This window comes from Salvia miltiorrhiza, chromosome 1, assembly GCF_028751815.1.
Source record: "Salvia miltiorrhiza cultivar Shanhuang (shh) chromosome 1, IMPLAD_Smil_shh, whole genome shotgun sequence".
NCBI classification, from domain to species: Eukaryota; Viridiplantae; Streptophyta; class Magnoliopsida; order Lamiales; family Lamiaceae; genus Salvia; species Salvia miltiorrhiza.
The window spans coordinates 73,173,294-73,198,990 of NC_080387.1; the positions used below are offsets into that span (position 1 = coordinate 73,173,294).

At 33.4% G+C, this 25,697-nt stretch overlaps 2 protein-coding genes and 2 long non-coding RNA genes across 7 annotated transcripts; all 4 read right to left on the reverse strand.

Moving 5' to 3' along the window:
• Positions 1–423: 423 nt before the first annotated feature.
• LOC131005877 (telomere repeat-binding protein 4) lies at positions 424–5,450 on the reverse strand. Of its 4 annotated transcripts, none has more exons than XM_057932983.1 (10): positions 5,147–5,450; positions 3,923–4,071; positions 3,041–3,848; positions 2,715–2,903; positions 2,559–2,612; positions 2,381–2,460; positions 2,036–2,277; positions 1,320–1,643; positions 1,148–1,211; positions 424–812 (listed from the first exon to the last, which is right to left on the reverse strand). In XM_057932983.1, the coding sequence occupies exons 2-10, from the start codon at positions 4,001–4,003 to the stop codon at positions 612–614; spliced, it is 2,043 nt and encodes a 680-aa protein (XP_057788966.1). In that variant the 5' UTR covers positions 4,004–4,071; positions 5,147–5,450; the 3' UTR covers positions 424–611. The 4 variants fall into 4 exon arrangements, with proteins under 4 accessions (XP_057788966.1, XP_057788968.1, XP_057788967.1 ...); XM_057932985.1 differs by having other exon boundaries at positions 2,574–2,612; positions 5,147–5,386; XM_057932984.1 differs by having other exon boundaries at positions 5,030–5,148.
• Positions 5,451–10,932: 5,482 nt separating this feature from the next.
• LOC131006048 (uncharacterized) lies at positions 10,933–12,341 on the reverse strand. Its single transcript, XR_009095402.1, has 3 exons — positions 11,910–12,341; positions 11,168–11,668; positions 10,933–11,084 (listed from the first exon to the last, which is right to left on the reverse strand). It is a non-coding gene; the product is annotated as an uncharacterized LOC131006048 (long non-coding RNA).
• A 413-nt stretch (positions 12,342–12,754) lies between these two features.
• LOC131006004 (uncharacterized) lies at positions 12,755–14,016 on the reverse strand. The gene is made up of 3 exons (XM_057933156.1): positions 13,507–14,016; positions 12,898–12,985; positions 12,755–12,816 (listed from the first exon to the last, which is right to left on the reverse strand). The coding sequence occupies exons 1-3, from the start codon at positions 13,892–13,894 to the stop codon at positions 12,795–12,797; spliced, it is 498 nt and encodes a 165-aa protein (XP_057789139.1). The 5' UTR covers positions 13,895–14,016; the 3' UTR covers positions 12,755–12,794.
• A 9,930-nt stretch (positions 14,017–23,946) lies between these two features.
• Positions 23,947–25,182, reverse strand: LOC131006059 (uncharacterized). Its single transcript, XR_009095413.1, has 2 exons — positions 24,649–25,182; positions 23,947–24,439 (listed from the first exon to the last, which is right to left on the reverse strand). It is a non-coding gene; the product is annotated as an uncharacterized LOC131006059 (long non-coding RNA).
• Positions 25,183–25,697: the final 515 nt, after the last annotated feature.

Below are 25,697 nucleotides of genomic sequence, written 5' to 3' on the forward strand. Positions count from 1 at the left end.
CTTACAATATGTGTGTATGAGGTGGCAAAGTCAATCATATGTGTCCAGCTTTTGAGGCGATAACATTAACAGTCACGTGCACCAACGTGCTTCTCTACCTCACCGCCAAACTATATAAAATACAGGTAACAGGTTATACCAACCAATCACAGCTACTCTTTTTTCTCTCACAAGATTTAATAATATCAATTTTATTTTAATAATATTGCGTGTTTATAATTATTCTGTCTCGAATTAGAGTATATTCTTTCTCATTTCATCATTTCTCGATTAAGAAATATATACTCATTTCATTTTAATTTAAGTTAATCACAAGGTCTGGATATAAATGGAAAAACGCATGTACACAGTTGAAGAAGCGTGTTTCCCTATTCAATAATCGAACAATCTTAAATCAAAAGAATTATAACGAACACAAATACAAAAGAAAAAGGAAAAAGAAACCCCTTTATTCCACAAATCATGTACAAAAGATAAACATCAGTCTATCCAAAGTAATCTTAAAAACAACAAATCAGTGAGTGAGATTGCTAAAAATAAAGAAAAAAACTTAAAACGCGACGCGTTCTTTACACCTTTTTACACCTCCCTAAACTAGGAGTTGTGATCATTCAAGCTCCTCCTACTGTCTCCTTGTTAGGATCCACAGTCTTGAGGGGTTCGGGCGATTGTTTCCCGTGTTGTTTCGACTGATGCAGCGACCAATAGGAGTGCGCGGCTAAGACGCGATCCAACAGATCCTGTGGCACCGGCTCTCCCCTTCTTTGATGAGGAGATATGCCAGCTGTGTGAACTAAAGTCTTCCATTTATCCTGTTTTAAACAACAAAATCCACATCACATGGGAGTAAAGCTAGTTATTAATTTGCCTAATTTAACAAATCCTAATGAGTTTAGGTCCTGACCACAGCATCCCATGTGCAAGATTCCTTAGCCTTTTAATGTTAATATATAAATCATGAGATTCAGTTGGTAATATTATATGCCTAACAGCCTGTCTTATGCAGATTATATAAAATTATCACAACCTAGCAGACAGAAACTAAAACCCAAAAAGCTGGAAAAAAAAAAGCATGCTAAGACCAATAAAACAATAAACAAAATACCAAGTATATCCATAGTTGAAATCTTGATGTGCAGGAGCGTACCTTTAAGTCGACATATGTCCGGTGATCTGCATGCTCGAAAGCACCCATTTTGACATCACGCCACCTGCATAAGCAAAAGGTTATTAGAGACGGAAATGCAATGGGATGGACCAGAAGCAAATCTTGCCGACCTACATATGTGTCAAGCCAAGTATGTGTACTACATTCTTACCTTCCGGTCCCGAGTCTTTCAACAGCTTCAACGAGCGCCTCAACTTCACCTACGGAGAATGGCCTCCTAGTTCTGCGCTGCGACAGTTCGCTCCTTTTGGGTTTGGGGTTCGCTGGAACTACTGCAAGTGACTCCGAGTTCGTTGGAGAAACTGGAACTAATGCCTTGGAATCAGGAAGTGTTCCATTCACTGTCTCATTTGTAGGAGTCTGTGGGGTGGACATAAAATCACTGGTAACCACATCTTCGTCAACTTTACTTGTATAAGGGGGGTCTACTGAGGTATTTGAAATCCCTGAATCAACCATTGGAGTGGCGGGAGACCTACAGAACATCATAAACAAAGAGAGGGGTCAACTCTGTATGGAATTAAGTCGGACATCTTCCACTAGATTAGAGATAAAGCAATAACTTCAGCTCTCAACTTAGATAACAGTAGTGATATGAATGTTGAATCTAAGGAGCTCAGTGATGTGTCAGTTAAAAGATATTCACTCAGGATGAAACCGAGTGCAGGGAAGGAAAACCATCAACCACCACAACAAGAGAGAAAACAAGATAAAAAGGAACAATTAAGGCTTGTACCATTTTCATCAATAGCAGGTTTAATTACAATCCATTTTGAGGAAAGCTTAAACATGTATGTTAAAAAATAAATACCAAGATGGTCATTGATAGACTAAACTCCAACAGAAAAGCTTAAGAAATAATCATACCTCAGTAACTCCTGATCTGCGTCACATGGCAGTACTGGGCTAAGTTTTTTGGGACTCATCGAAGAGCAAATATTTGTAAAACTCGGCTCCAATGTAAAACCCAGAGTGTCAAGATTACTGTTCTGAGAAATACCAGCCTGCTGTAAAGTTCTGTTGTCATCTCGAACTTTCTTCCCTTGAAGAACTACCCCAACTCGTACTCCACTTCCAAGAAGTGCAGTAAGTGCCTCCATCACAGTTCTCTAAAAAAATGTCGAATAGCAGAGCTTAATACTTGTTTGAATAAATTCACCCAGCATAGCAAATTGCAGGAGTAACATATCAGGAAAGTGAACGGACACAAACCTTCAGAGAACCAACACTTGTAGTTTCAGGGACCTCAATGTAAAGTTCCGGAACCTTGAAGGACTTGATGCTGAATTTCACTGAAAGAAGAGACAAGACAAGTGTAAGAACTTGTTCATGTCAACAAAGAGAGATAAAATACAGGAAATTGAGTGTTTCAGAATAATAATTCTAATACCATGAGGATCCTTGCCTTTTTTATGACCTTTCACAGTAGTTGATGCACCACTCACTGCAAAATATAGCATTACTTATTTAGATATATTATATATAACGCCAACAGCAAGAGTTTCAAATAACAAGCATGATAGAGGATCTCTTTCCAACATGATACCTGAGTTACTCTTATCCATGCACACCCCCTTCTCTCGTGAATTGGAGATGCTATTACTACTGGCATCCTGATCATGTGCAACTGTACTCCTGTGATCAAACAGTTTCCTTTTCTTGATGGGTGCTTGTAGACATCTCTCTTCAGTATAAATTCTCTTCCTATATTGGTAAAATGACTTCACTCCATCCCCTGAAAAATCCAAAAGCATACAGGAAGGGATATAGTTAGTTGAATAAGGACAATTATATGCTCGTCCAGACTACATTATTGAAAATGCAGAAAACTTGAGAAAATCAAACTCAGATAAGCAAGTAATCCCCACTTACTAGAGTTATAAAGTTCACAACTCCTTAGCTTTGGAGCCATCTTCCTGTATTTGGATGACAGCATCTTCCTTATTCTTCGGTGACCAGTTCGCGGCTGTGGCCTAAAGGGCCTAAACTTGGTGCTCAGTTTAGTGCACCCAAACGAATTATCGTCATCATCTCTAATTCCTAATTTTACAGTATTCCACTGCTTTTGCAGTGGAGTATGAAGAACGGGGTCCCTGTACAAGGGCAACTGTACACTATTATCTGACTTAATTAGCATATTACTATTCACACATTCTCCAATAGGATCCTTTACATTCGAAGGGTTAGCGTCATCCCCCAAATGCATACCTTGCTGACCGTCTACTCTAAGATTGATATTATTACCAACAAAGATGGAGTCCCCAACTTCACAGTTGGTATTTCCATCTGCATTATTAACTTGACAGGTTCCCTGTATCGAATCACAATCAAGTTTCTTCACATCAGGAATTGCAAGCACAGAAGTGTGTTCCAAGACAGAATCATTATCTGTTTGTGGTAGTCCCTTGAATTTGGATGAGAGATCGGGCTCCAGAACAGATGCTTCAGGCATAAAAGAACTCTCAGCACAACTTCCATGGTCAATGCTCTCTGATTCCGGAGTTTGCTCATCTATAGGCTGCCCCTTCACAATCTCATTTTTGAAAATATCCACATGAGCTTCTACATTACTTGAAACAGAACTTTCCCTCTCCTGTAACAGCTTACCAGCTACAGCTGCAAGTAATTCAAAGGCACAAAGTTTGTTGTCCTCGACTGAATTCTTGCGTGAGCATCTCCTCTGGGATGACAAACAAACATCAGGTGCCGGATCACATACTGAATATTATGGAAAGCAATGGGAAACATGGTTACCCTGATTGATCTGGGAGCTTTGGGAATAATTGGGGATCGACGACCATTGAACCGATAATCCAGCCTCTTTTTCGGCACCATATTCTAGGAAGCATGCCACTACGAGATCTCCAGTTTAAGAAATATGATGTTGCCAAATCACCTTTAACCTACAGGAAATTCAAATTCACCATGCCTTTTTATGTATATAGAGAAACACGAGCATATCAAAGAGCAATTAGGAAACTATAGATGAATAAGTAAACAAAAACTCATTAACATATAGAACATGATCAATGTGTGTGTGTGAGAGAGAGGGAGTAATTATCGTCCCATTTCAGAAAACATTATGAAAACTCTATTATCCATAATACAAGAAAAACACTCCACAATCTTTTACAGATTAAACATAAACGTAGGAATGTGAAATAGAAAAGATCATCGAGAACTCAGATCTAAAATCAAAACATAGTGGCATAATAGAAATAAAAGAACTTTACGTTTCTGTTACTAACAGCAATAGACGAGATCATTCAGCTAGAAAATAAAGAAGGTTTTCCCAATCGATCCAGCCAAATTTTCGCTTTCTAAACAAGTTCATCGTAGAACTAAAGATCGTAATTAGATGATGCCTCCAATTCAAATAAATATGTTGACTCCAAAATATATGAAACAATTGGGACGAGAAAGATAATTATTTTTCCATCCGCAGCTTCTGGGCAACCAAAATATCAGAATCCGGCACTCATCAGATCCAATTATATGATTCCGAAGCCCGATCAGCTTTCAGACCACCCCAAATTTTGCTATTACAGATATAATACACACACACACACACATATATATATATACACACACATAACAACGTGTATTTTTTCCCCTCAACGATCTCTCTTCCGGGACAAATGAAGAAATGAAAGCAACAACTTCGAATTCCAGAATCAATTCTCGGTTCTAACGAAAATACCCATGGTTCGCTTCTAAGCGCATCAATCACCCAAAAAGTCACACAATTCCGCAAATTTAGTCAGATCTCAGCAGGATCAGCTCGAATTCCCACAATTACACTCGGAAATCAAATCAGTCGATCAAAACAGCAAAATAAGCAAACAAAACCCAAAACCTTACCAGATTCACATAAACCCCCAAATCCAGAGGCGAAGAGAATAGAACGAAAAAAAAAATGCCAGAAATGGCGCACCAACAGCACACGCAAGAGAATTATACAAACAAAAAAACAATTACCTGATGAATAATTTGACCAAAAGAAGATAAACTCTGGACGTCTGCTTCTCCTTTTGCCTTTTTTTTATATACAGTACTCTACGCAACGAGAATTTCGAATTTACGTGACGCGAATAAATCACACATAAAAGAAGAAATAAAAAATGGGGGAAAAGAAAAGGTAGATAGAAATGGTATTAGAGCATACAAAACCTCTAATGGGTTTGGGAAAACCAGGCAAGAAATAGTGCTAAAACCCCTATGTCGCTTCTTGTTTTATACTAGCTGCTCGCAAAGCTTGAATACAAGAGCAGGGGCAAAATCGTCCGGTTGAAAATGTGCCTGATCTCGTGGAGGGGTTTTGTCTTCGTGGGTGGGAATGAGGGGATAGGGGTTAGGGGGGTGGTGGGGGGGGTGGGGTGGGGTGGAGGTGTTTGTTTATTTTAAAAGTTAATTGTATATAAATTATTGAATTTATAGAAAAAATCATTTTACACATAAATTTTAACATTGGTAGTATTAGAATTATTTAATTATTAATTTTTTCTTATTTTCTGTTTCACTTTTTTCGACAAAAATTAGTGTTATAGTGGTTCGAGTTGAAATCTGGCGATTACTAAAACGAATATACTCCCTCCGTCTCAAACGAAATGTCCTGTTTTCCTTTTTGGGCTGTCTCAAACGAAATGTCATGTTTCCTTTTTGGCAATACACTCTCTCTCTATATTTAATATTTAAATAATTTCTATCAACCCACTTTATCTACTTTATACACATTTCTTAATCTACGTGCCGAAAAGAAATAGGACATTTCGTTTGGGACGGAGGGAGTATATCATTTCAAATGGTCACTCCAACATTAAATTTGGATGGAAAATAAGTCAGATGACAAAATGAAAAAAATTATAATTATTAATTTTAATACATATTTAAAAGTTTACCTGTAAAATGATAATTTTTACAAAATTTCAATAATTTATAAGGAATTAATACTTTCTGGAAAAAGAATTAATAATAGTTTTACAGTTGAGTTGCATTTTATCGTCGGAACAGGAGTAGTTTTGTGTATGTATTTGATGAATTATAGATACAAAAACATCATTACATCAGTAATCGAAGTAGCAAAATTTGCTAAATTATGGGCAACTTTGTTAGTTTCCCTTCTAACATGGCGGAAGTTAAGAACACAAAATCATTAGATTCGATTGATTGTTAACATACATAAAATCGTACATGGTAAATATTGCAAGCTAAGTTGTATGAAAAATATAGCATATACGTGAAATCGTGGCGAGGAAAAGTGGTTTCATGTATGTTTTATTTGATAATTTATATTAGTATCGAAAGACAAATTTTTCACATACAAAATCTTATACTTCCTCAATCTCATTATAAATGTCATAATTTTCATAATTGGATGTACGATTACAAATATCTTTTTATACATACTTTTACAAATTTTAATTTATTTATTTATTTTCATCAATTAACTTTATCTATTAATTACATATTTCTTAATTTACATATCAAAAAGTAATGGAATATTTATAACGGGACTGAGGGAGTATGATAAATATCGAAGGTTAAATTATTTAGATAAAAAATGCCCAACTCTAAGGTGGTTTTTTGTAAGTGTGACGAATGAGATTTGATTTTGTCCCATTTGATGCTGAATAATTAGTAAATTATTACTAAGTATTCGACTTAATAGGTATGCAATTATACAAACATGTATACCATCAAGTTTATTAAAAATTTTCTTCCAAAATAAAATTTATTAAGTATTTAATATTTAATGCAATTCACCGATCACGGTGGTGGGTGGTATATGGGTGGGTGGTGGAGGGGTGGGGTGGTTGTAGCCAAGAATGGGATGCCTTCATGCTTGGACCACTTACTAACAATTCTCAAACTCTTTATTACCACCACCACCCTATCTATCTCTAAGATAGAATGTGCCATGTGGCATTGCCATTTGTATTTTCTTGTATATGAGATTAATGTAAAATTTTCATAACTCATAATTAGATTATTCTGTGTGTTTTTTTCTTAAATAATGTGGATTATCAAAATTAAAAATCATACTATTAGGAAGATTTTATATAAAAACATAAAAGTGTGTAATTTTTTACTTGGTAATTTTATATCAAAATTGAAAAATTTCACTCAATTAAACTCTTTATTATTAAAAATATAAAAACTTAAATCTTCAAACAAAAGTGATCTTAATAATTAAGTGTTTATATTGAGTGAAAAATGTGAGGAGGTTATTAGACTTGATTAGGTAATTGAACTTAGGTTGTTCTAAATTAGGTGTGTGTTTTAATAGCTCATCTTCATGAATTAATGGGAAAGTCAATTTTTTGGTTTGATCACACAAAAGTGGTTTGATTAGATCGGGGAACTTCTCTATTTACGAAAGTATAAACATTTCATATGTGGTTAGTTCCCTCCACAAAATATTTCTGGCATATAGTAATTTCATTTTGTATCAAGAGTTTATATTACTACCTCTGTCCCATGAAATATGATCCAATTTTTTTTTTGGTTTGTCCCACAAAGTTTGACCTGTTTCTAAAAATGACAAAAAGTTTATCTTTTATTCACCTTTTCACTTTTTCACCTGTCACACTTAACATATAAAATATCAATTTCTTAATTTCCATGCCGAAAAAAAATGAGTCATGTTTCATAGTACATGGGACAGAGGGAGTATTATTTTTAGTACGTGAACTTATTTTGATGTAATTTTTTTCAAAAAGTTAACTTCGAGATAAGCTCATGCAGTGAAAAGTGAAAAATCTAAATAATTAAGTTTCTGATTGAAGGTTAAAGATTTAGAGAAGTTTCTAGATTGCATAATACTTTCATTTGTTAATTTGGAAAATATGTTTGATGGCAAATTGGAGACATTTTAGAAAAGCTAACATCTTTGCAGATATATTAATAATAAATAAATAAATAAATTACGAAATGAATCGTGTATATCTAAAAGAAATATGTATAGATTAATTAGTTGCATGTTTGTGAATTTCTAATATTTGTGATACTCGATTTGTAAATTTGCGATACACATCATAAGAAACAAAATTATGTCAGCTTCATAGATTAAATATTTTTAAAAACAAAAATATGTCAGCCTCGTAGAAACTTAATTATATAGCCGCATTTTGAGTGCTAATTAATGTCTTAAATGCCGTGTGCTATATATTAATGAATATATCAATTTCACATATTTACTTAATTAGCAACCATATTATAAAAGTTTATATAAATATTCATACGAAGTGATTATCAAGATCATTTTTTTTCTTTTCTTAAAAGAAGATAGTTCTCATTTTCCTTCTTGGTGATTCGAACCCTCAACCTATTAGTTGGAACGGGAGCGTATTACTATATAAAAAAAAAGATATTGTGATTATCAGATAATATTTGTGAGTTAATATATGATTTACGATTTTCCATGCATTAAGATTCATTCGCAAGCTTGTTAATAATGGTTTTAATATATCGTAAGTGAGACTTGAGATTCCTCAAAATAAAATAAAGTGAAGATATTGGACTTGATTCAAATACGAACCTTGTAAATATTGTTATTATTATTGAACGACAATGATAAAAATCAATATTTTACCGATGAAATGTCATAGTTTTATTACTGAAAATACTAGGAATGTTGTAATTACAAAATAAATAAATAAAAAATAAATATATGTGTTGCTGTAATCGTAATAATTTAAAAGTCGTATAAAAATAAAAGCAAATAAACCAATGTTTATGGGCCATAAGGCTTAACACTTCTTCTTTTTCATCCTCATGAAACTTTATAATTACGTTTTTTTACGAATCATTACTTAAAAATCATTACTTAAAAGTCGTCATTAATTACCAAATCAAAATAGTAAAAAATTGCTAATGAAACCTAACTCAAATGATAAAGTTGAGACACTCGAAGATTCTTCTTTATGAGAAGTATTGGGTTCAATCTCATCTGAAATCTTGAGTTCAATTTTGTCTGCATGCGGGTAGTTTTTCAATTTTGTCGGACTAATGTTCCATATTTGCTGATTTGATTATATATTAAACATATTTTGTAATTTTTTAAAAAGAAATCGTAAAAAAATTGTCTTCTCAAATTTCTAAATATAATTTCCTCCAGTATTTTTTCTACTTCCGTCTAGGTCAAAGTTTACACATCATAACTTTCAAAATATATTTTCTGGTCCTTTTAAGTTTGCCATAATTGCGATTAAATCAAGCATTCAATTTAGGTGGAGATACAACGATAATTAAATAATAGAGTCAAAGTACGTACAGCTAATTTGACTTTTACTAATTAATACTACTATTCATGATACAGCGTATTCTACTGTATATAAAATATTTTAATAGACATAGCAATAAAACTCTAATGATTTTTCGTATATACACAACATGTGTGAAATATCAATTTATATTAATTGAAAAATATTTCTTGGAATAAAACATATACATGCGGATACAAACTTTTTATTATGCATTGAATACCAAAATAGTACTCCTTCCGTCCCACTATAAGTAACTCAAAACTTCTTGATACGAAAATTAAGGAGAATGTGTAAATTTGTTAAAAGATATAGGACCCACATTTTTTTAAGGGTTAAATTTTTCTATTTATGAAAACAATTCACTTATAGTGGGACGCCCCAAATTAAAATACATGTCATTTTTAGTGGGACGGATGGATGGAGTAATATTAAGCGCATACTTATGACGCATATAAAGAAAAAAAAATACATATAAAAGAAAATAATATAGTGTGCCATTTATCATTCTATGTTGACCATTCTCTTATATTAGTAATTATTTCTATACAATGACATTTATAAAGTACATGTAGTGTTTAATAGATTTAATAATGCCACAATCTGAAATTTAATGAACTAAGGAGCCTAAGTTTTAATTGTTGGAGGCTTGGAGCTTAATTGGGAGTTACACTTTAAATATTCCAATATATATGCATACATGAAACTTTCTAATCGAAAATTACGAGACATAGGTATATGTACAAATATTATTTGTTTCATATCGTTAAAGACGACGTACACCACGTGATTAATCATGCATTTGTTAAGAAGAGTACTATATATACTAGTATATTTAATTAGTTAGACTTCTAATTATGATTTAATATCCTCAATTAAGAATTATCAACACACAATTAGAATTTATTAATTGTTAATTGAATTACTAATTATTCCCTCCGACCCGGCTTTTGGTATCCAGTTGAGAACGGCACGGGTTTTAATAAAGTGATTGATGTGTTGTGAGTGGAATAAGGGTCCCACATTTTATGTGAGAGTTAAAATAATTAAAGTGGAGTAAGGGTCCACTACAAGAAAAATGCTAATAGACAACATGGGAAGCGTGTCATCTATTTGAAAATCGCATGTCATGTATGTAGGTGTAGTCTATTTGAGGGCGCTAATAGACAACATGCGCATGCGTGTTGTCTATCAACTTATAGACCACATGCGCATGCGCGTTGTCTATCAGCTAATAGACAACATGCGCATGCGCGTCGTCTATCAGCTAATAGACGACGTGCATGCGCATGTTGTGTATTAGCTGATAGACAACGCGCATGCGCATGTTGTCTATTAGCTGATAGACAACGTGCATGCGCATGTTGTCTATTCGTTGAATTTTTTAATTTTTTATTTTAATTTTGTAATTATACTTAAATTTCCTATTTTTCAAATAAATATTTTATGAGATCTAAAAATTCATAATAAATAATTTAAAATATATACACAAATAATAAAAAGGTCATTCATTAGTTTCAAAGTTAATTATCATCCTACATTGAAAAAGTATCCATCATACAAACAAACATCCTACATCAAATCCAAAAAAATATTGTTGATCATAATACATGTGAGTCAAAAATGAGGTTACTTGAGTGTCAAAGTTACACCATCTGCATGATCAAAATATGAATGTATTAGTTTATAAACTTTAGATCTAAAAAATATTAAAGAATTAACTTTGTATCAAACTTACTATCATCAATCATCAATCGAACTTAGAAACTCTGCCCACTCTATCCTCATTTCATCAATCTCTTTTTTGGAATAACATCCTCCTGTGAACTATAAATACAAAATGTTCTCAACCTCATCAGGAACAATCCTAGAGCTTTACTAAAAAAGAACAAAATATCTCTAAGTAGCCACTAGCAGTAATGCTATGTGCCTCATCCAAATGCCTTCCAAGATGTTATCATTTGATGAGAAAAGAAAGAAGAAGAAAAAAAGTGAATCTCGTAATTGAGTGAAAAGAATTCGTATCCATCCAAGTAACATCAGGCATGGCACTTTTTATGTATAGAACTGTACCTGCAGATGCTTCATCAAACTGTGCCATAAAATAATCTGTGCAGTCACGAGCAGCCACAGAAAATTCTTTACCCTCATTCAAGGTATTCTCAAATGCTTCTTTGAATCTATCCAAGGTCCCAGAGCGTATATGTCCCAACATGGACTGGTATGCTGGTTGGATGAGCTATTCATAAACAATTAAAAGAAAAGGTAAATAAACAGTTAAAGAAAAGAAGAAAAGGAAAGTAAAAATGGAACTGTCCACGCCCTCAACCCCTGAACATCAACTCTTATATGGAAAACTACCAATGTCTTGCTAATGAAAGGAGACCAAGAGTTGAGTCATGCATGATAACTCCTGTTTTATGTAAAGTGCAAACCAGAAATGTGAGGTTAGAAACAATATGAAGCTTAAGAACAATTACTTGCAAAAGCTTCTCTTCCAAATGTTTCCGCTTTGAAGATCTAACACCTTCATCAAAATATGTAGCCTCTGTATCATACCTATTAAAGGCAAGAGTACACACAACATACAATTTAGGGATCCTGATTTTAACAGAGCCAATATAATATACAGTCCAAAGTAAAGATAATTAATTGGTTTTTCTGGAAGCTTATTTCACCCCAATGCAGCCAAGAAAATAACTCATTTTCTTCTCGATGAATACAAATATTTACCTTCGCAATCACAAAAGTAGGTAGAGAATGAAACATGTAAAATGATACTACCAACCATGATATTCATTTTTCGTCCTGCAGTCCTTATTTAAAACAGCTTTTCCCTCTTTCTCCTATACCTGAAATCCAAATATTCCATCACCCAGTAGGAAAGATCAAATAACCAACTTTTCTTGAGATGGGAGACATATATACCTTATGAAAAAAAGGCATGAATATTATTTCATCTTTGCAGTAGCAGCAGCATGGAATGGATAGATGCATGGTGTCAAAAATGAATAAATGCAAGATTGGCCCATTGAATTTGTGATGGCAAGGATGTGCAGAAGCCAGCCAAGAGTAAAGGGTACATATGATCATAGGCCCATCATGTGCTTCTGCTAACATGCACAGGTAGGTTGTGATAGATACACTAGTACTTCTAACTCATCACACACCACTCAAATTCCTATTCTACATCATAAACTTCCTCTTATATATTTTCACTCTTTCATTTTCTGTTATCCCTTATTGCTGAAAGAGAGAAACATAAGTTAAATTCCAATGTTCAAACAAGCACTTCTATCATTTAACAAGATGATATAACTGTAACCTGTTATCCACAAGTCTGTTCCTCTCAGGATCCCAGGCCTTCAAAAATAACTCCCTCGCACGCTGCAAGACCAATGTTCATATATAATCAACGAAAGCCATCATCTACATACAGCAAGATAAAGCTTCGAGAACTTCTTTTACCTGATTACCTCCTTTCTGAAGAGCATCCACTTCTTGAAAAGTAAACTTGGCCATGGAAACTGACTTGACACGATGTGTGAACTCACGACTGCAACAGAAACAGAGTCAAAAAGAGTTTAGAAGATCGTAGTGGCAGAACCTAGAAGAACGCAGATAACCATAGCTTGGTAGCTAGGGCAAAATCAAATCTATAAAAATAAAAAATCACAGGCCTATAATCAAATATCACACAGCACAATGATCTAGTTGTCTTTTATTTTACTTAAATTATCTTATGCTCTAGTATCCAATTACCAATGTTATCTTCATTCCAACAGAAAACGAGTATCGAATGCGGCCCTCAGCCCTCTAACCATATGCAGCATAAATTGTTAATGCAGTGATTCCCATTATAATCATTGACCATAAAAGGAAATGAAAAAAGCATTATCGAACATGAATAAACAAATTCTGAGCATTTCAAAACCTCCTAATTCACAAAACATAAAAAATTTGAAAATTACTTACTGTATTCCACTACATGTAGTACAACATCAAATAAAAGGTAATGGTTTTCTCATACCAATTCGAATACCAATTTGAATACAAAGTTCTGGAGCAGAGACATACCAATTCGAAAACAAATCTTTCCTTTAGCCGGAGCTATTCGTGGCGGAGATCCACAGGGAAAGAGAGAAGGGCGAGCTCCATTCGCCAGCAAACGAGCTCTATTGTGAACGGGAATTGAGAGAGAAAGACGCTCGGGTGCACGGCGTCGACTTTGCCGAAGTTTCAGAGCCGCGGAGGGCGGCGATGCCGCCGGAAGTTGCAGCAGGGCGGCGAAAATTTGGGCAGAGGAAGAGCTAGGGCACGATTTAGATGAAGGAGAAAAATTGGGGCTTTTCATTTTCGCCTTCTCCAGAGGATTTGAGGAAGAGGAACAGATTGAGAGAGGATGGAAACGAAGGCTCAGCGAGATGGTCGACGGCGGCGGCGCCGGATTCCTCGCCGGAAACATATCGAGAGAGATGAGGAGTTCTCAACGTACCTTCGAGAAGGAGAGAGAGAGACATGTGTTTGGGGGTTTCAGCCGAGGAATGAGAAAGAGAGATGGGGAATTCTCCCTGATTTTGAATTAAAAGACACGACATGCATAACCCGCGTTGTCTATTACATTAAAGACGACTTGCCAAATATTACGTCGTGTATGAATATAATAGACGACATGTTTGAGGTATGTTGTCTAAGACCGCAATAAATAGACAACGCGCTTTAGTTATTTGTCATCTATTTACATACTCCCTCCGTCCCACTAAAGTTGGCTATATTTGTTTCGGCACGAGAATTAAGGAGTTGTAGATTAGTATTTTAAGTGTGTAGTTAATAAAGTAATAAAGTAAATAGAAGGTGATAAAGTGAGAGAGAGAAGGTAATAAAGTGATAAAGTAGGAGAGAGGATGTGATAAAGTATGAGAGAGAAGGTAATAAAGTGATAAAGTAGGAGAGAGAATGTGATAAAGTAGGAGATAGAATGTGATAAATATTTCCATTTTAGGAAAGTGGCCAACTTTAGTGGGACGCCCAAAATGGAAATGTAGCCAACTTTAGTGGGACGGAGGGAGTAATAGACAACGCATTTCGAAGCATGTTGTATATATCGTGTAGTCTATGACCATTATTCTTGTAGTGGTCCCACCTACATTTACCAAAAATAGAAATGAATACCAAAATGTGGGACGATCAAAAAATGAAAATTGGATATTAAAAGTTGGGACGGAGGGAGTACAATTTAAGCATTGTGAAATTGCTCTAGTGAGTTTATTTATTTTCAATACAATACGAGAAATATATATTAGCAGCTCATAATTAGTTGCAAAGCCACTACAAAAAACATGAAAGGTGATCTCAAAGCCAACTCGGCACGTTCTTTGCCTTCTACATTACTTTACTTGAATATTTTATTTCGCTCGATCCATCTTGAAACTCGAAATGTTTACATATTTCTTGTTGGAAATTGGTTGTGAGTAACCAATATTTGATAATTTTTCGAGTACCGTTGATAATTTTTCGAGTACCGAAAATATTAAATTTAGCATAATCAAAAGGAACAAGATCGATCTACGTTCCGAGTAGATAATCGTAGTATATTTATTTACTCAAAACCGATTTCCGGTGAGTGAGAAATAATTATTTAAAGTTGGGTACTTGAAACATAGAGTTGTGGGAAAAAATAAGCATTAAAGAAGATTTAATGCTTATCCCACATTGGTTTGTGGATAACATTTATTACAGTATAAAAGTTATTACATCAGAGCATGTAATAAAACTGTGTGCACACGTGACGGGTTGCAAAGCCCACACGCGCGCGCTGCCGCCGCTGCCCGCCCGGCCCCGGTCCCGTCACCCGACGCGCGGCCGTGGACTTGGATCTTGGCAATTGGTATTTGGGCTGGCCTTGGATCTTGGCAATTGGTAGCCCACACCGGCTCTTATCTTTTTGGACCAACAAAAATTTGGTCCGAAGGGGACGAGGCCCAACTCGCGCGCACGCACACGAAGCTCGCTATGGCTTGGTCCACGGGAGGACCCTTGATCTCCCAGGAAGCTTCCCACGTAACTGCTGCTGTCGAATGAGTCATGGCAGATTCAAACAGCCCTGCTGTTACGTCTGTTACTGCTGTAACCCCCGACACCATTTGAATTCCATCAATGGAATTAAACCCGCAGGCTCCCCCTATTGATGTGGTCTGTGCCTATAAATAGGACAGCCTCCATGCATAACATCACACATCTGAATAAGCATCACACTTAAACTCTACTACATTCTGCATCCTCTGTTAAGTTCTGTTCTCGCCTCATTCCAGTTCGCCGGAGCTCGTTGGTCTGCGGTGCTGCTGCCTACGAGACGAAGCCGTTTCATCTTTGGGGACGACACACCAAATCGAGAGCACTACCGAGGCGTATCTCGTTTTGCGGAGAGAGGACCCTCCTCGACTAGGCTATCTTCCTGGTTTCTTTGTTTTTGTAATTTCAATACAATTTGTTTTGTAATTTCATCTCCTGCTTTTTGTTTCATTGTAATTACGCCCGCAAGCTTATATTCCAACATTTCTAATTACTATTTTCTATCCATTTTGAGCTTTGGTAAATCACATCAGTAATTGCAAACTTTAAATTTGAGTGCCCCCCACCTTTTTTTTACGAGACACAACACATACACCATCGTATCATGAAATATTAAATATTATATTATAATAAATTAATTAAACTAAAATTATTTGTAAAACTTTCAATAATTTTTTAGAAGACATTATGGCCTCAATTTTACCATTTTAAGTTTTTAACTATACTTATTCGACAATTTTTGTGAGTGAACTTATCCTAGTATGTGCCGCATAAAATATCTACATAATATAAAAAATGAGTTTTCTCCCTTCATATTTTCTCTCTCTTCCATCAATTTTTTTACAAATTTTTTTCTCTTTTCTTTTTATAATTTCGATTCTTTTCTAAACATTGTCAAATTTAATTTATAAAAAAATATTCAATGTGCATCTTAGGTTTAAGTTCTTCAGAAAATCTTTAATATGGTATAAAAATTATCAAAAATGAATTTAAAACGAATAGGTTATTAAAATTTTAAAATATTTTATTTTCTTTCTCTTTGAGAAATTTTACAACTTTTTATCTATGTTTGTGTATGAAAAGTATTTATTTATTATTATTATGTGAAATGCTCTATAATAATCATGTGTAATATTAATTTTCATTATCAAATAATTTAAAATAATTTTATAGTTGTAATTATCATTACATTTTATACATAATTGAAAATTACGTTTTTAAATTCAAAATTTTATTGACTGATCAGTATTTTGTTTTTAAACCATATTTTGCATTTATTATATTTTGTTTTTGTTTTTGTTTAATATTTATGTTTATTTATTTAAATATATTATTTAATTTTGATTTCACCGTGCATCGCACGGATGAGCGCCCTAGTTTAAAATAAAGAATCAAAGTTTGAGTTGTATGTGTGTTAACAATAATGTGCTTAAAATAAGCTTCACTCTAGTTTATCTTTTCTTTTAGAGCAATATCTTATTATATATGAAGGGTATGCTTTTTATCATTTTAAATAGAGAAATAATATAATAAGATAAAAAAAATTTATTTAAAATAAGGATCATATTTTTTATATCTTATTTGATTTGAACGATAATATGTTTAATCACTTTTCATAATTAAGGTGGTATAACATCGTCTATTAGGTATAAGTACTTTAAAAAAATATTGCTCGAAAAATTATGTCATCTATCAAATTTTTTCATTATATTAAAATAAATAAAGTACAAAATGATAAATAAACATATCTCTTTTTTATACCTCAAAGTGCATAAAATGTGCTCACAAACTAGTGCTAAGGATAAATTACGGTTGGCAAAAAAAAAATTAAAAAAAATGGTGGAACATGCAAATTAACTCTATGACGTCATCCTCGTGACTAAAACTTCCTTGATGCTTAAGTTTGATTTTCTGAAAGAGTGGATTCCAATGTAAACAATATTGAAAATTGTGTGTCTAAATAAAAGAAAAAAAGAGGAAGATGACGTAATTTGGTGTCAATGTCATTTTAGTGATTATAATTTGTAATTTAAAAGGATAATATATAGTATGGGTCTTTTGACGAGAACTCTTTCCTTTTCTGGTTCTTCCCACAGGGTTTTCCATGAAAAGGTTTTAATGAGGCTAGGTCCTTAGTCTGCTTTTTTGTACCTTCAAGGGTTTCTTTGTTCTTTTTTCCTTTTCCCATTTTTAATAAAATCGCATTTTAATAATAATAGTATGGGGATAAAATTTAGACCCAAAGCTAACCACTCTAGTTAATTAGTGAGTGGAATTAATTTTTAATCAAGAAATTAATGGAGCACATGCGATTACTTTGGAATCAATTTCAATTTTAATTTTATAATTTTTATGTTGGGCGTAATGCGGTGATTTCATTCACTCTAGGCAAAATCATGTGGGATTCGCATCTTAAAAATTTATTCAATTTAATAAATAAAATCTCAACGTATAGTCCTTGTTTGATAGCATATAAAATATTTCACATTTTGTTTTATCAACACCTTATATATATTATTTCCCCTTAAAAAACACTTTATATATATTATTCCCTCGTTCCCACAAAATATAAGTCGTATTTCTTTTTAAATAATCCCACGAAACTGGTACATTTTCTTATATGACATTTTTTTTTCTTTTATTCAATTTTTACTTTTTTCATGTATCACATTTAACACATTAAATATTATTTTCTTAAATTTCGTGCTCATAATAAGCCACTCATATTTCGCGAGACAGAAGGAATAATATATAATCAACGCTTTGGACAGACTTATATATGAAACAAATTCAACAAATTCTGACCAAATAACCATACTTGAAAATGAAAATGAAATTATTTGATTTTTCAAACAATCAATAAAGTTTTTTCTAAGATCATAGTGTATATTTTCATACCTTTTAAACTACCGTATCACAAAATAAATGAATTTTGATAAATAAAATCACAAATTATTTTGAAATTGTAATTTTAATGTGATTTTTAAAATATGACGAATTAAACCACTATCTTTTCAATTTTTGTAATGCGGTTCATCCAATTTTTTTTTTTTTTTTCTAATCGTCAGAGTACTGAGTTGGAGTTTATGTGGATTGGTAAAGACGACGTCATTTTTGTGAGGCCTAAATAACATTATTTCTTACATTTTTTTTTCAAATGCAAACGACGTGATTACAAAAAATTGAAATAATTGACGAAATTAGAGTGACGAAATTACAAAAATTGAAATAATTGTGATTTTAATTCATGGCATTTCAAAATTTACATGAAAACAATTTAAATCATCCCGTGATGTTATTTGTCAAAATTTCTAAAATAAAATACATAAAAAATTGAAAAATTCCAACATCCGAGGAGAATTCATAGTAGCCCACCAAAATAGCATATTACTAGCACCGCTTGTGACGGCGGGGGTTTATAAACTCTTAACGACGTTAACCGAAACGCGAGAGAAGCCATTTAAGAAGCTGACGGAGTCGGTTAGCGCGGGGCCCGCATAACAGGCTAGAATAAAAACATTAAGAAACAAGTGGTGTAGGATTCGCTTTAATTTTATCGGCTGAGAGAGAAGAAAAAAAGTGGGCAATCTGGCAACAGGCACTTCCGGTAACAACAGTGGGCCCTAACTTCAATAAGGCCCGTGGATTGAAGTGGGCCACACGAGGCCCACTTATCCGTGTTATGTTTTACAGCTTTAATTTTTTCGTATTGTGTCACGTTTATTTTTTATGTCAAAAATTCTAACTACTAACCTTTTTTTTTTAGAGAGAATGCGAAGATATATTATTAATAACATGAATATGAGATATGGAAATGACCCACCATAAAGATAAGAGGTTTATTCTAAACGTAAAGTGACGAAATATCTTGCGCCGCTTTCGCTAAATCATGAGCGATAGCATTAAACTCTCTCTTGATGTGCCTAATATGGAAACCCGGAAGCGAGGCCAAAAGATCACGGCAACGTTGAGTGATGACACCAACCTCCGCAATATTCATCTCCTTAGACCAAATCGCAGCACACGCCTCCTTACAATCCGATTTTAGTTGACCCTGTTCAAAACCCAAATCTTTTAACCATGAAAGAACTTCTTTAATACCAATAAGTTCCCCCTCTTTCACACTGCAGCAGCCCGGACACTTGAGAGACTTACCACTGATAAACTCCCCCTCATGTTTTATTCTAACTACTAACTTCGTTACCGCAAACATTGAGCAATATTTTTCTTATATGGTAAAATATCTACTCTTTATTTAATTTTTCACTTTTTTATCGATCATACTTAACACACAAAATACTAATTCATTAAAACTCGTATCGAAAATAAAATTGTTCAAATTTCGCGGGACAGATGAAGTATATATTTTAATCCATTTACTGTTGTAACATATGTTTTGTATAATCATAATGAGTAAATTTTTTCAAGCATAATAGAAAATTTTAATTAATTTTTATTTAAATTTGTGATATTATTATTATGAAATAGTGATGGGATAATAATTTTTATTATTTCTTTCACTCTAGAAAACATAAGATAAAAGATAAGGTGATAAATATTTCTCATATCTTCTTATCCCTCATTTCCTTGTAATAATTTTGCAACAAAAATATCACACTTTTTTTATATAAAAAAACAACACACTCTTAATAGTAATAATATTTATACGTTTTTTTCAAAAAAAAAAGAAGAGAAAATTAATATTTATACGTTTTGTGGATGGCAAAAGGAGGTTAAATGCCCTAGTATTTGAGGCATTTGATAAGTGTTTACGTTTATTAGTTTAGATTAAATGACTTTATATATATATATATGGAGAGAGAGAGAGAGATCATTTATTAGCGTATTAAAGTTTCTTAATAAATGCCTCATATATATGTCATAGTTTGGAGTGTCAGAACCGATCACCTACCCACCGTGGGCAAGTATAACGTGCCAATCATTGATGTGACAATTTTAATTAGGAAAGAAAATTAATAAATCTTACTCTAATTAAAATTATCTTACTATAATTACAATTGCCACATTATGGTGGGCACGTTATGCATGCCCACGGTGGGTAGGTGATCGTTTCTGGTTTGGGTGTATTAATCAATTCAATATTTTTTATTTCTCATTTATATTTAGGTCCCGTTATGTCTGCTAAGTTCCGAGTGTATTAAAATTAATTCGTTATCTTTTATTTTTTCTGTTTTATTTAGGGTCTGTTACGTATGAAACAATTAAGAATGTAGTATTAAACAATTCGACATTTTTTATCTATTATTTTACATTTAGGTCACTTTGTGATTACATATAAATAGATCAACTCAGATTAACTTAAAAGTATATGTAAATCAACAATACATTTTTCTCACAACTCCAAACATTTGCTCGATAGACTAATGGCGTTTCCAAAATCCATCATTTTAATCACTTTCTTGCTTTCAGCTCTAGGTTATCTCTCTTCTCCCGCTCCCCTCCCCCCCCCCCCCCCCCACCACTCTCACACACACAGGGGCGGAGCCGGGGACTAGGGGGGCTGAAGCCCCCTCCCAAATTTTGAGATTTTTTTTTTAAATTTCAAAGATATATATAGATATATGCCTATACCTATTATAAAAGGATTTTGTTATACAAAAATTGATTTGCTTGTTATATTCACTCATATATACTTAACTTAAGAATAATTGTGTTATCTAAAACTATATAATCTATGAAAATATTGTTCATTATTATTACTATTATGCTTGTCTTTTAATATAAAATGCTTAAAATGTACGGAGTGCCCAAAAAAAATTTGTTTGTTATTATTACTATATATTATGCTTGTCTTTTAATAAAAGAAATGTCTAAAATATACGAAATGTTCATTTTTTTTGTAATCTATTGAAACTAATTTGTAATATATCGAAATTATATAATCTATGAAAATATTGTTTGTTATTATTACTATTATGCTTTCTTTTTTAAATACCTTAAATATACATATGCCCAAAAAATCTCTCTCTTTATATATAATATGCATAACTTGAATGTTTATTTTGTATGAATTTGACAGAGTTAGCAAGAGCTGTGCAACCATTAATGTGCAAGACAAATGAGGATTGTAGTGGTAAATTGGCATGCATTGAGCTTGAAGGTGAGACATTAGAATGTGTTGATGAGAGGTGCACTTGTATTAACGAACACTTGATTCTGTCTGCTGCTGCTGCTGCTCCTGCCGCCGTTGAAGACAATAATATGGTTGTGATGTGTAAAAAAGATGAGGATTGCAAGCTTGTCGTGCTATGCATCGATGCTACAGTCAAGTGTAATGATCATAGGTGTGGCTGCATTAAGACTTAACTACCAAATATTTCTTCATGTTGTGATGCTAAATGTGAGGAACAGAAGAATGGTGATGAAAGAGAACATATATATATATATTGTCATAAACAAATGTAATGAAACATGTCTCAACTTTTATGATATATTAAATAAATATGCAAGACTACATTGTAGCATAATCAAGTTATCAACTTGTATGATTTTATGGCAAGATTTTTTCATTAGAGGCACTCTCCCGTGCAATTGGTTGCACTGTGTAACTGGTTTCTGAATGACACTACTTCAACATATATATAAATGATCTTCGAGTGTCATTTGTATGTTGAAGTAGTGTCATTCTAGAAACCAATTACACGGTGCAACCGATTGCACATGAGTATTTGTGTTTTCATTATATGTCGTGTTTTCAAGTGCTTTGTCTTATTTGAGATTTTTTTGTTTCGTCATGTGTTAATTTAATGTAAAATAACTTTAGTGTTTAAGGTAAAAAATCTTACGTTGCATCTACTGTCACACGATTTTTTTAAATATTTATTTCTCCAAAAAAAAATTATTACAAATTAAAGAAGTGAATAACTAGCAAATTGACATTACAAAAGAAGTAGTGATCTATCCATTAAATGCCCTAGTGTATAATTAAATAAGAAAATGACCATGCATGGATAGCTATTTATTATTTTCCCCTCTATAAGAACTATTTATTGTTTCAATAAATCCCTAGTTTAACGACCTTTTAATAGATAAATTATTTAACCAACTTTTAGTTGATGTAGATATGGGCCATATGGCAAGGGCCTAGCGGTAGGAGGGATCCGACCCATTTAAAACGGGTCCATCCACATATTTTGACTCGGCCCGAGCCCATAAGCCCATCCATGCAATCGGGCTGGCCTCTTTTAGGAATAGTTAAAGGGTAATTTTAAACATAGCCCCCAATTTTCTCACTATAACCCCTTATTTAAAAAAATAATAAAAATAATTATGATTGTACCATTTTATCCCTATAGCCCCCATTTAAAATTTGCAATAAATTATAAGTTATTAAAATTACGTTGAAAACATATTTACCTACAATTTTTCACAGATAAAATTATATAGCCCCCTGATCTAATATTAAAAATACTGATAAACAACCCTAATATTTTCATTAGTATAGCCCCCAACAAAACTTAAAGAACGTGAGACGCAGGTTGCAGAAGACACACGAAGAAGTCTTCGAAGAAGACTGTCAAAATAATTAAGTTTATATTGTGGTTTGAAGATAATTTTCGTTGCATTCATTGGGAATGTGCCCAAAACAAGCAAACATTTTAATTTGATTCCATTAGAAATATTGTTATCTAGAGAGAGAACCACATATTTAAAGGTGTGCATACAAAGCAGGGCATGCTTCCGCTCGCTATTGTGAAAGCAGCTGTTATTTCCTGTATTCTCTGAGCTCGTGATCACAATTTGCTTTTATTTCCGTTAACACAACGGAGACGGCGTGATTTCAGCTATGTGTAGCTTAAACCTGAGAAATTAGGGACGATGATTAGGCTTGGGTATTCACATTTCTATGGATCTGAATCTGCTTTCGTCCGATTTATGCGTTCTCAACGAATTTGGTCTCTTCGATTTGATTGTTAATTTATTCTCCAAGTTTGTGTGAATGCTTCAATTTATTTTGTGGAATTTTGGAAGATTGAATCTCTTTCTTCCCCCTTACTTTTCATATTTTTAATTTGTCTCATTGGGAATGTGCCCAAAACAAACAAACATTTTAATTTGATTCCATTAGTGGCTTTGACTTAAGTGCGTGAATATGACCAAAGAATTATAGATAAACAAGCTCCATTACACTGCTAACTTGCTAAGATATAATCTAACTGATTATGGGAAATCCTTTCTGCACAATTCAGTTGATATTGAACTATTTTATAAGCATATGGAGATCTCTTAATGTTTGGTATCCTGTTTTGCAACTTTTGTCATGACACACAGGAACTGAACACTGCATATGATTTTATATCATTTTATGAGTAGATTTTTCCTTTGGTACAGACACCTCCACAAATTATCTTGCAGAAGGATTTGAATATATCAAGTCTTCTGTCTGTATTAAAAGAGGAACAACAGATTATTTGAACAAATCAACTCAACAACACAAAAGCATTCACAACTTCTAATTGAGCTTCACAAGATTCACAAAGTAAAAAAAAAAAAAAGAGGTCAGAATCTATAAATACATCATGTGTACCCAAGGTATATAGTGATTTTCTTGAAAAAAGATGATAACTTTGGATACGAGCACTTGGTTTCTTCATCTGCCCTTCTGCAATGGGATCCTTACCATCCTCTAACATTCGTCCAATATTTTGATAGAAAGCTTTCCACCGAACATCTATTTACGAAGTTATATATTTTTTCATCCTGTTCTTCATTCCAGAAAGATTCACTCTTGCTAACAGCCTAACACTATATCCACTCAAAGAAAACACACACACACACGCACACAAACACACACTATACCTTGGAGTTCTAACTCAATCAGCTTGAGGTACGTCGTACCAACTTGGTTGTAAGAGTTCTCCACAATCCTATCAAGCTCAGTCAAATCTCTCTCAATCACCCTAACCTTTCGCCCATCCTTGATTCAAAACAAGATTCCAAATAAACACAAGCCAACAACATGAAGAAATCAGGTGAAATAAAAGTTCCAAACCATTCTGATTTATTTCAATTTTTTGTGACCATCTTCATAAAATTATTCATCCATGCATTCAAAATTGCAAAACACAACAATGAACAACCCAACCAACATTCTTGAAAGTGCAAAACAATGTAAAAAGGCGATACCTTTCCGAGAGTGTAAGCGAGGGCGACGCCACTCCAGCACCCATAATGATGATGTCATCGCCGCCGTCCCTCGATCTGCATTCCCTCTCGTTGACGACGGTGGCGGCGGCGGTGGTATCTCCCTTCTCCGACTGCTTACTCTCCTCAATCTTTTTCAAGAACCCATAGCGACAAAAGAGGAAAACCCCTAAAACGGCAAGTAGAACAGAGCCTGGAAGGGTAAGATCGACTATTTCCTCCGACAATGCAGGCAGCTAGAGCCCAACTGTCTCTGGCCGGCGGCAATGCGGTGGCGCAGCGGCTCTCTCTGGACCAAGAAAAAGTATTTGTCTTCTTCTCCATCATTATGTTCGTAAAGTTTTAGAAATATATGAGATGGGTTTATAAAAAGTTTGAGTTTGTACGCAGTGTTCTTTGAAATTTAATTTTAAAAATCTAATTATTTATTATAAATTTTTAAATGGGGCTATGAGGGTATATTAGTACAATCATAATTATTTTTATTATTTTATTAAACAAGAGGCTATAATGAGAAAATTGGGGGCTATATTTAAAATTACCCATAGTTAAAATACAGCTCAATTTGATAAAAGAATTGGGCTAGTTTGTTAGATCGGGCCGAATTTCACAGATTTATAAAAGAGAGCAAAATAAGGGAATAAAAGGAACAATTTAATACTCCTCCTTTCATATCAAAATATAAAATATTTTAATAAACGTAAACATCGTTTATTGGCACATTAATTAAAGTTTCTTAATAAATGCCTATTGCCCTCTTATAGGTGTATTAATTAATCTAATATCTTTTGTTTCCCATTTATATTTATGTCCAGGTATATGTATGTTAAGTTCGAGTGCATTATAATTAATTCATTATCTTTTATTTCTTTCGTTTTATTTAGGATCTGTTATAAGTAACGTATGCAACAATTAAGAATGTATTAATCAATCCGATATTTTTTACTCTATTATTTTACATTTAGTTCACGTTGTGTGTACATATAAATAGATCGATTCAGATAACTTAAAAGTCAATATAAATCAACAAT

What these genes read in the sequence shown, in the direction of transcription:
- LOC131005877 (XM_057932983.1), bottom strand. Translation starts at nt 4,003, where the DNA reads ATGGTGCCGAAAAAGAGGCTGGATTATCGGTTCAATGGTCGTCGATCC. An exon ending in AAAAGGCAAGGATCCTCATG is followed by an intron (nt 2,461 to 2,558) that starts GTATTAGAATTA and finishes CTCTTCTTTCAG; the next exon opens with TGAAATTCAGCATCAAGTCC. An exon ending in GCAGATCAGGAGTTACTGAG is followed by an intron (nt 1,644 to 2,035) that starts GTATGATTATTT and finishes GATGTTCTGTAG; the next exon opens with GTCTCCCGCCACTCCAATGG.
- LOC131006004 (XM_057933156.1), bottom strand. Translation starts at nt 13,894, where the DNA reads ATGTTTCCGGCGAGGAATCCGGCGCCGCCGCCGTCGACCATCTCGCTG. An exon ending in AAAGATTTGTTTTCGAATTG is followed by an intron (nt 12,986 to 13,506) that starts GTATGTCTCTGC and finishes TTTCTGTTGCAG; the next exon opens with TCGTGAGTTCACACATCGTG. An exon ending in TTCAGAAAGGAGGTAATCAG is followed by an intron (nt 12,817 to 12,897) that starts GTAAAAGAAGTT and finishes TTGGTCTTGCAG; the next exon opens with CGTGCGAGGGAGTTATTTTT.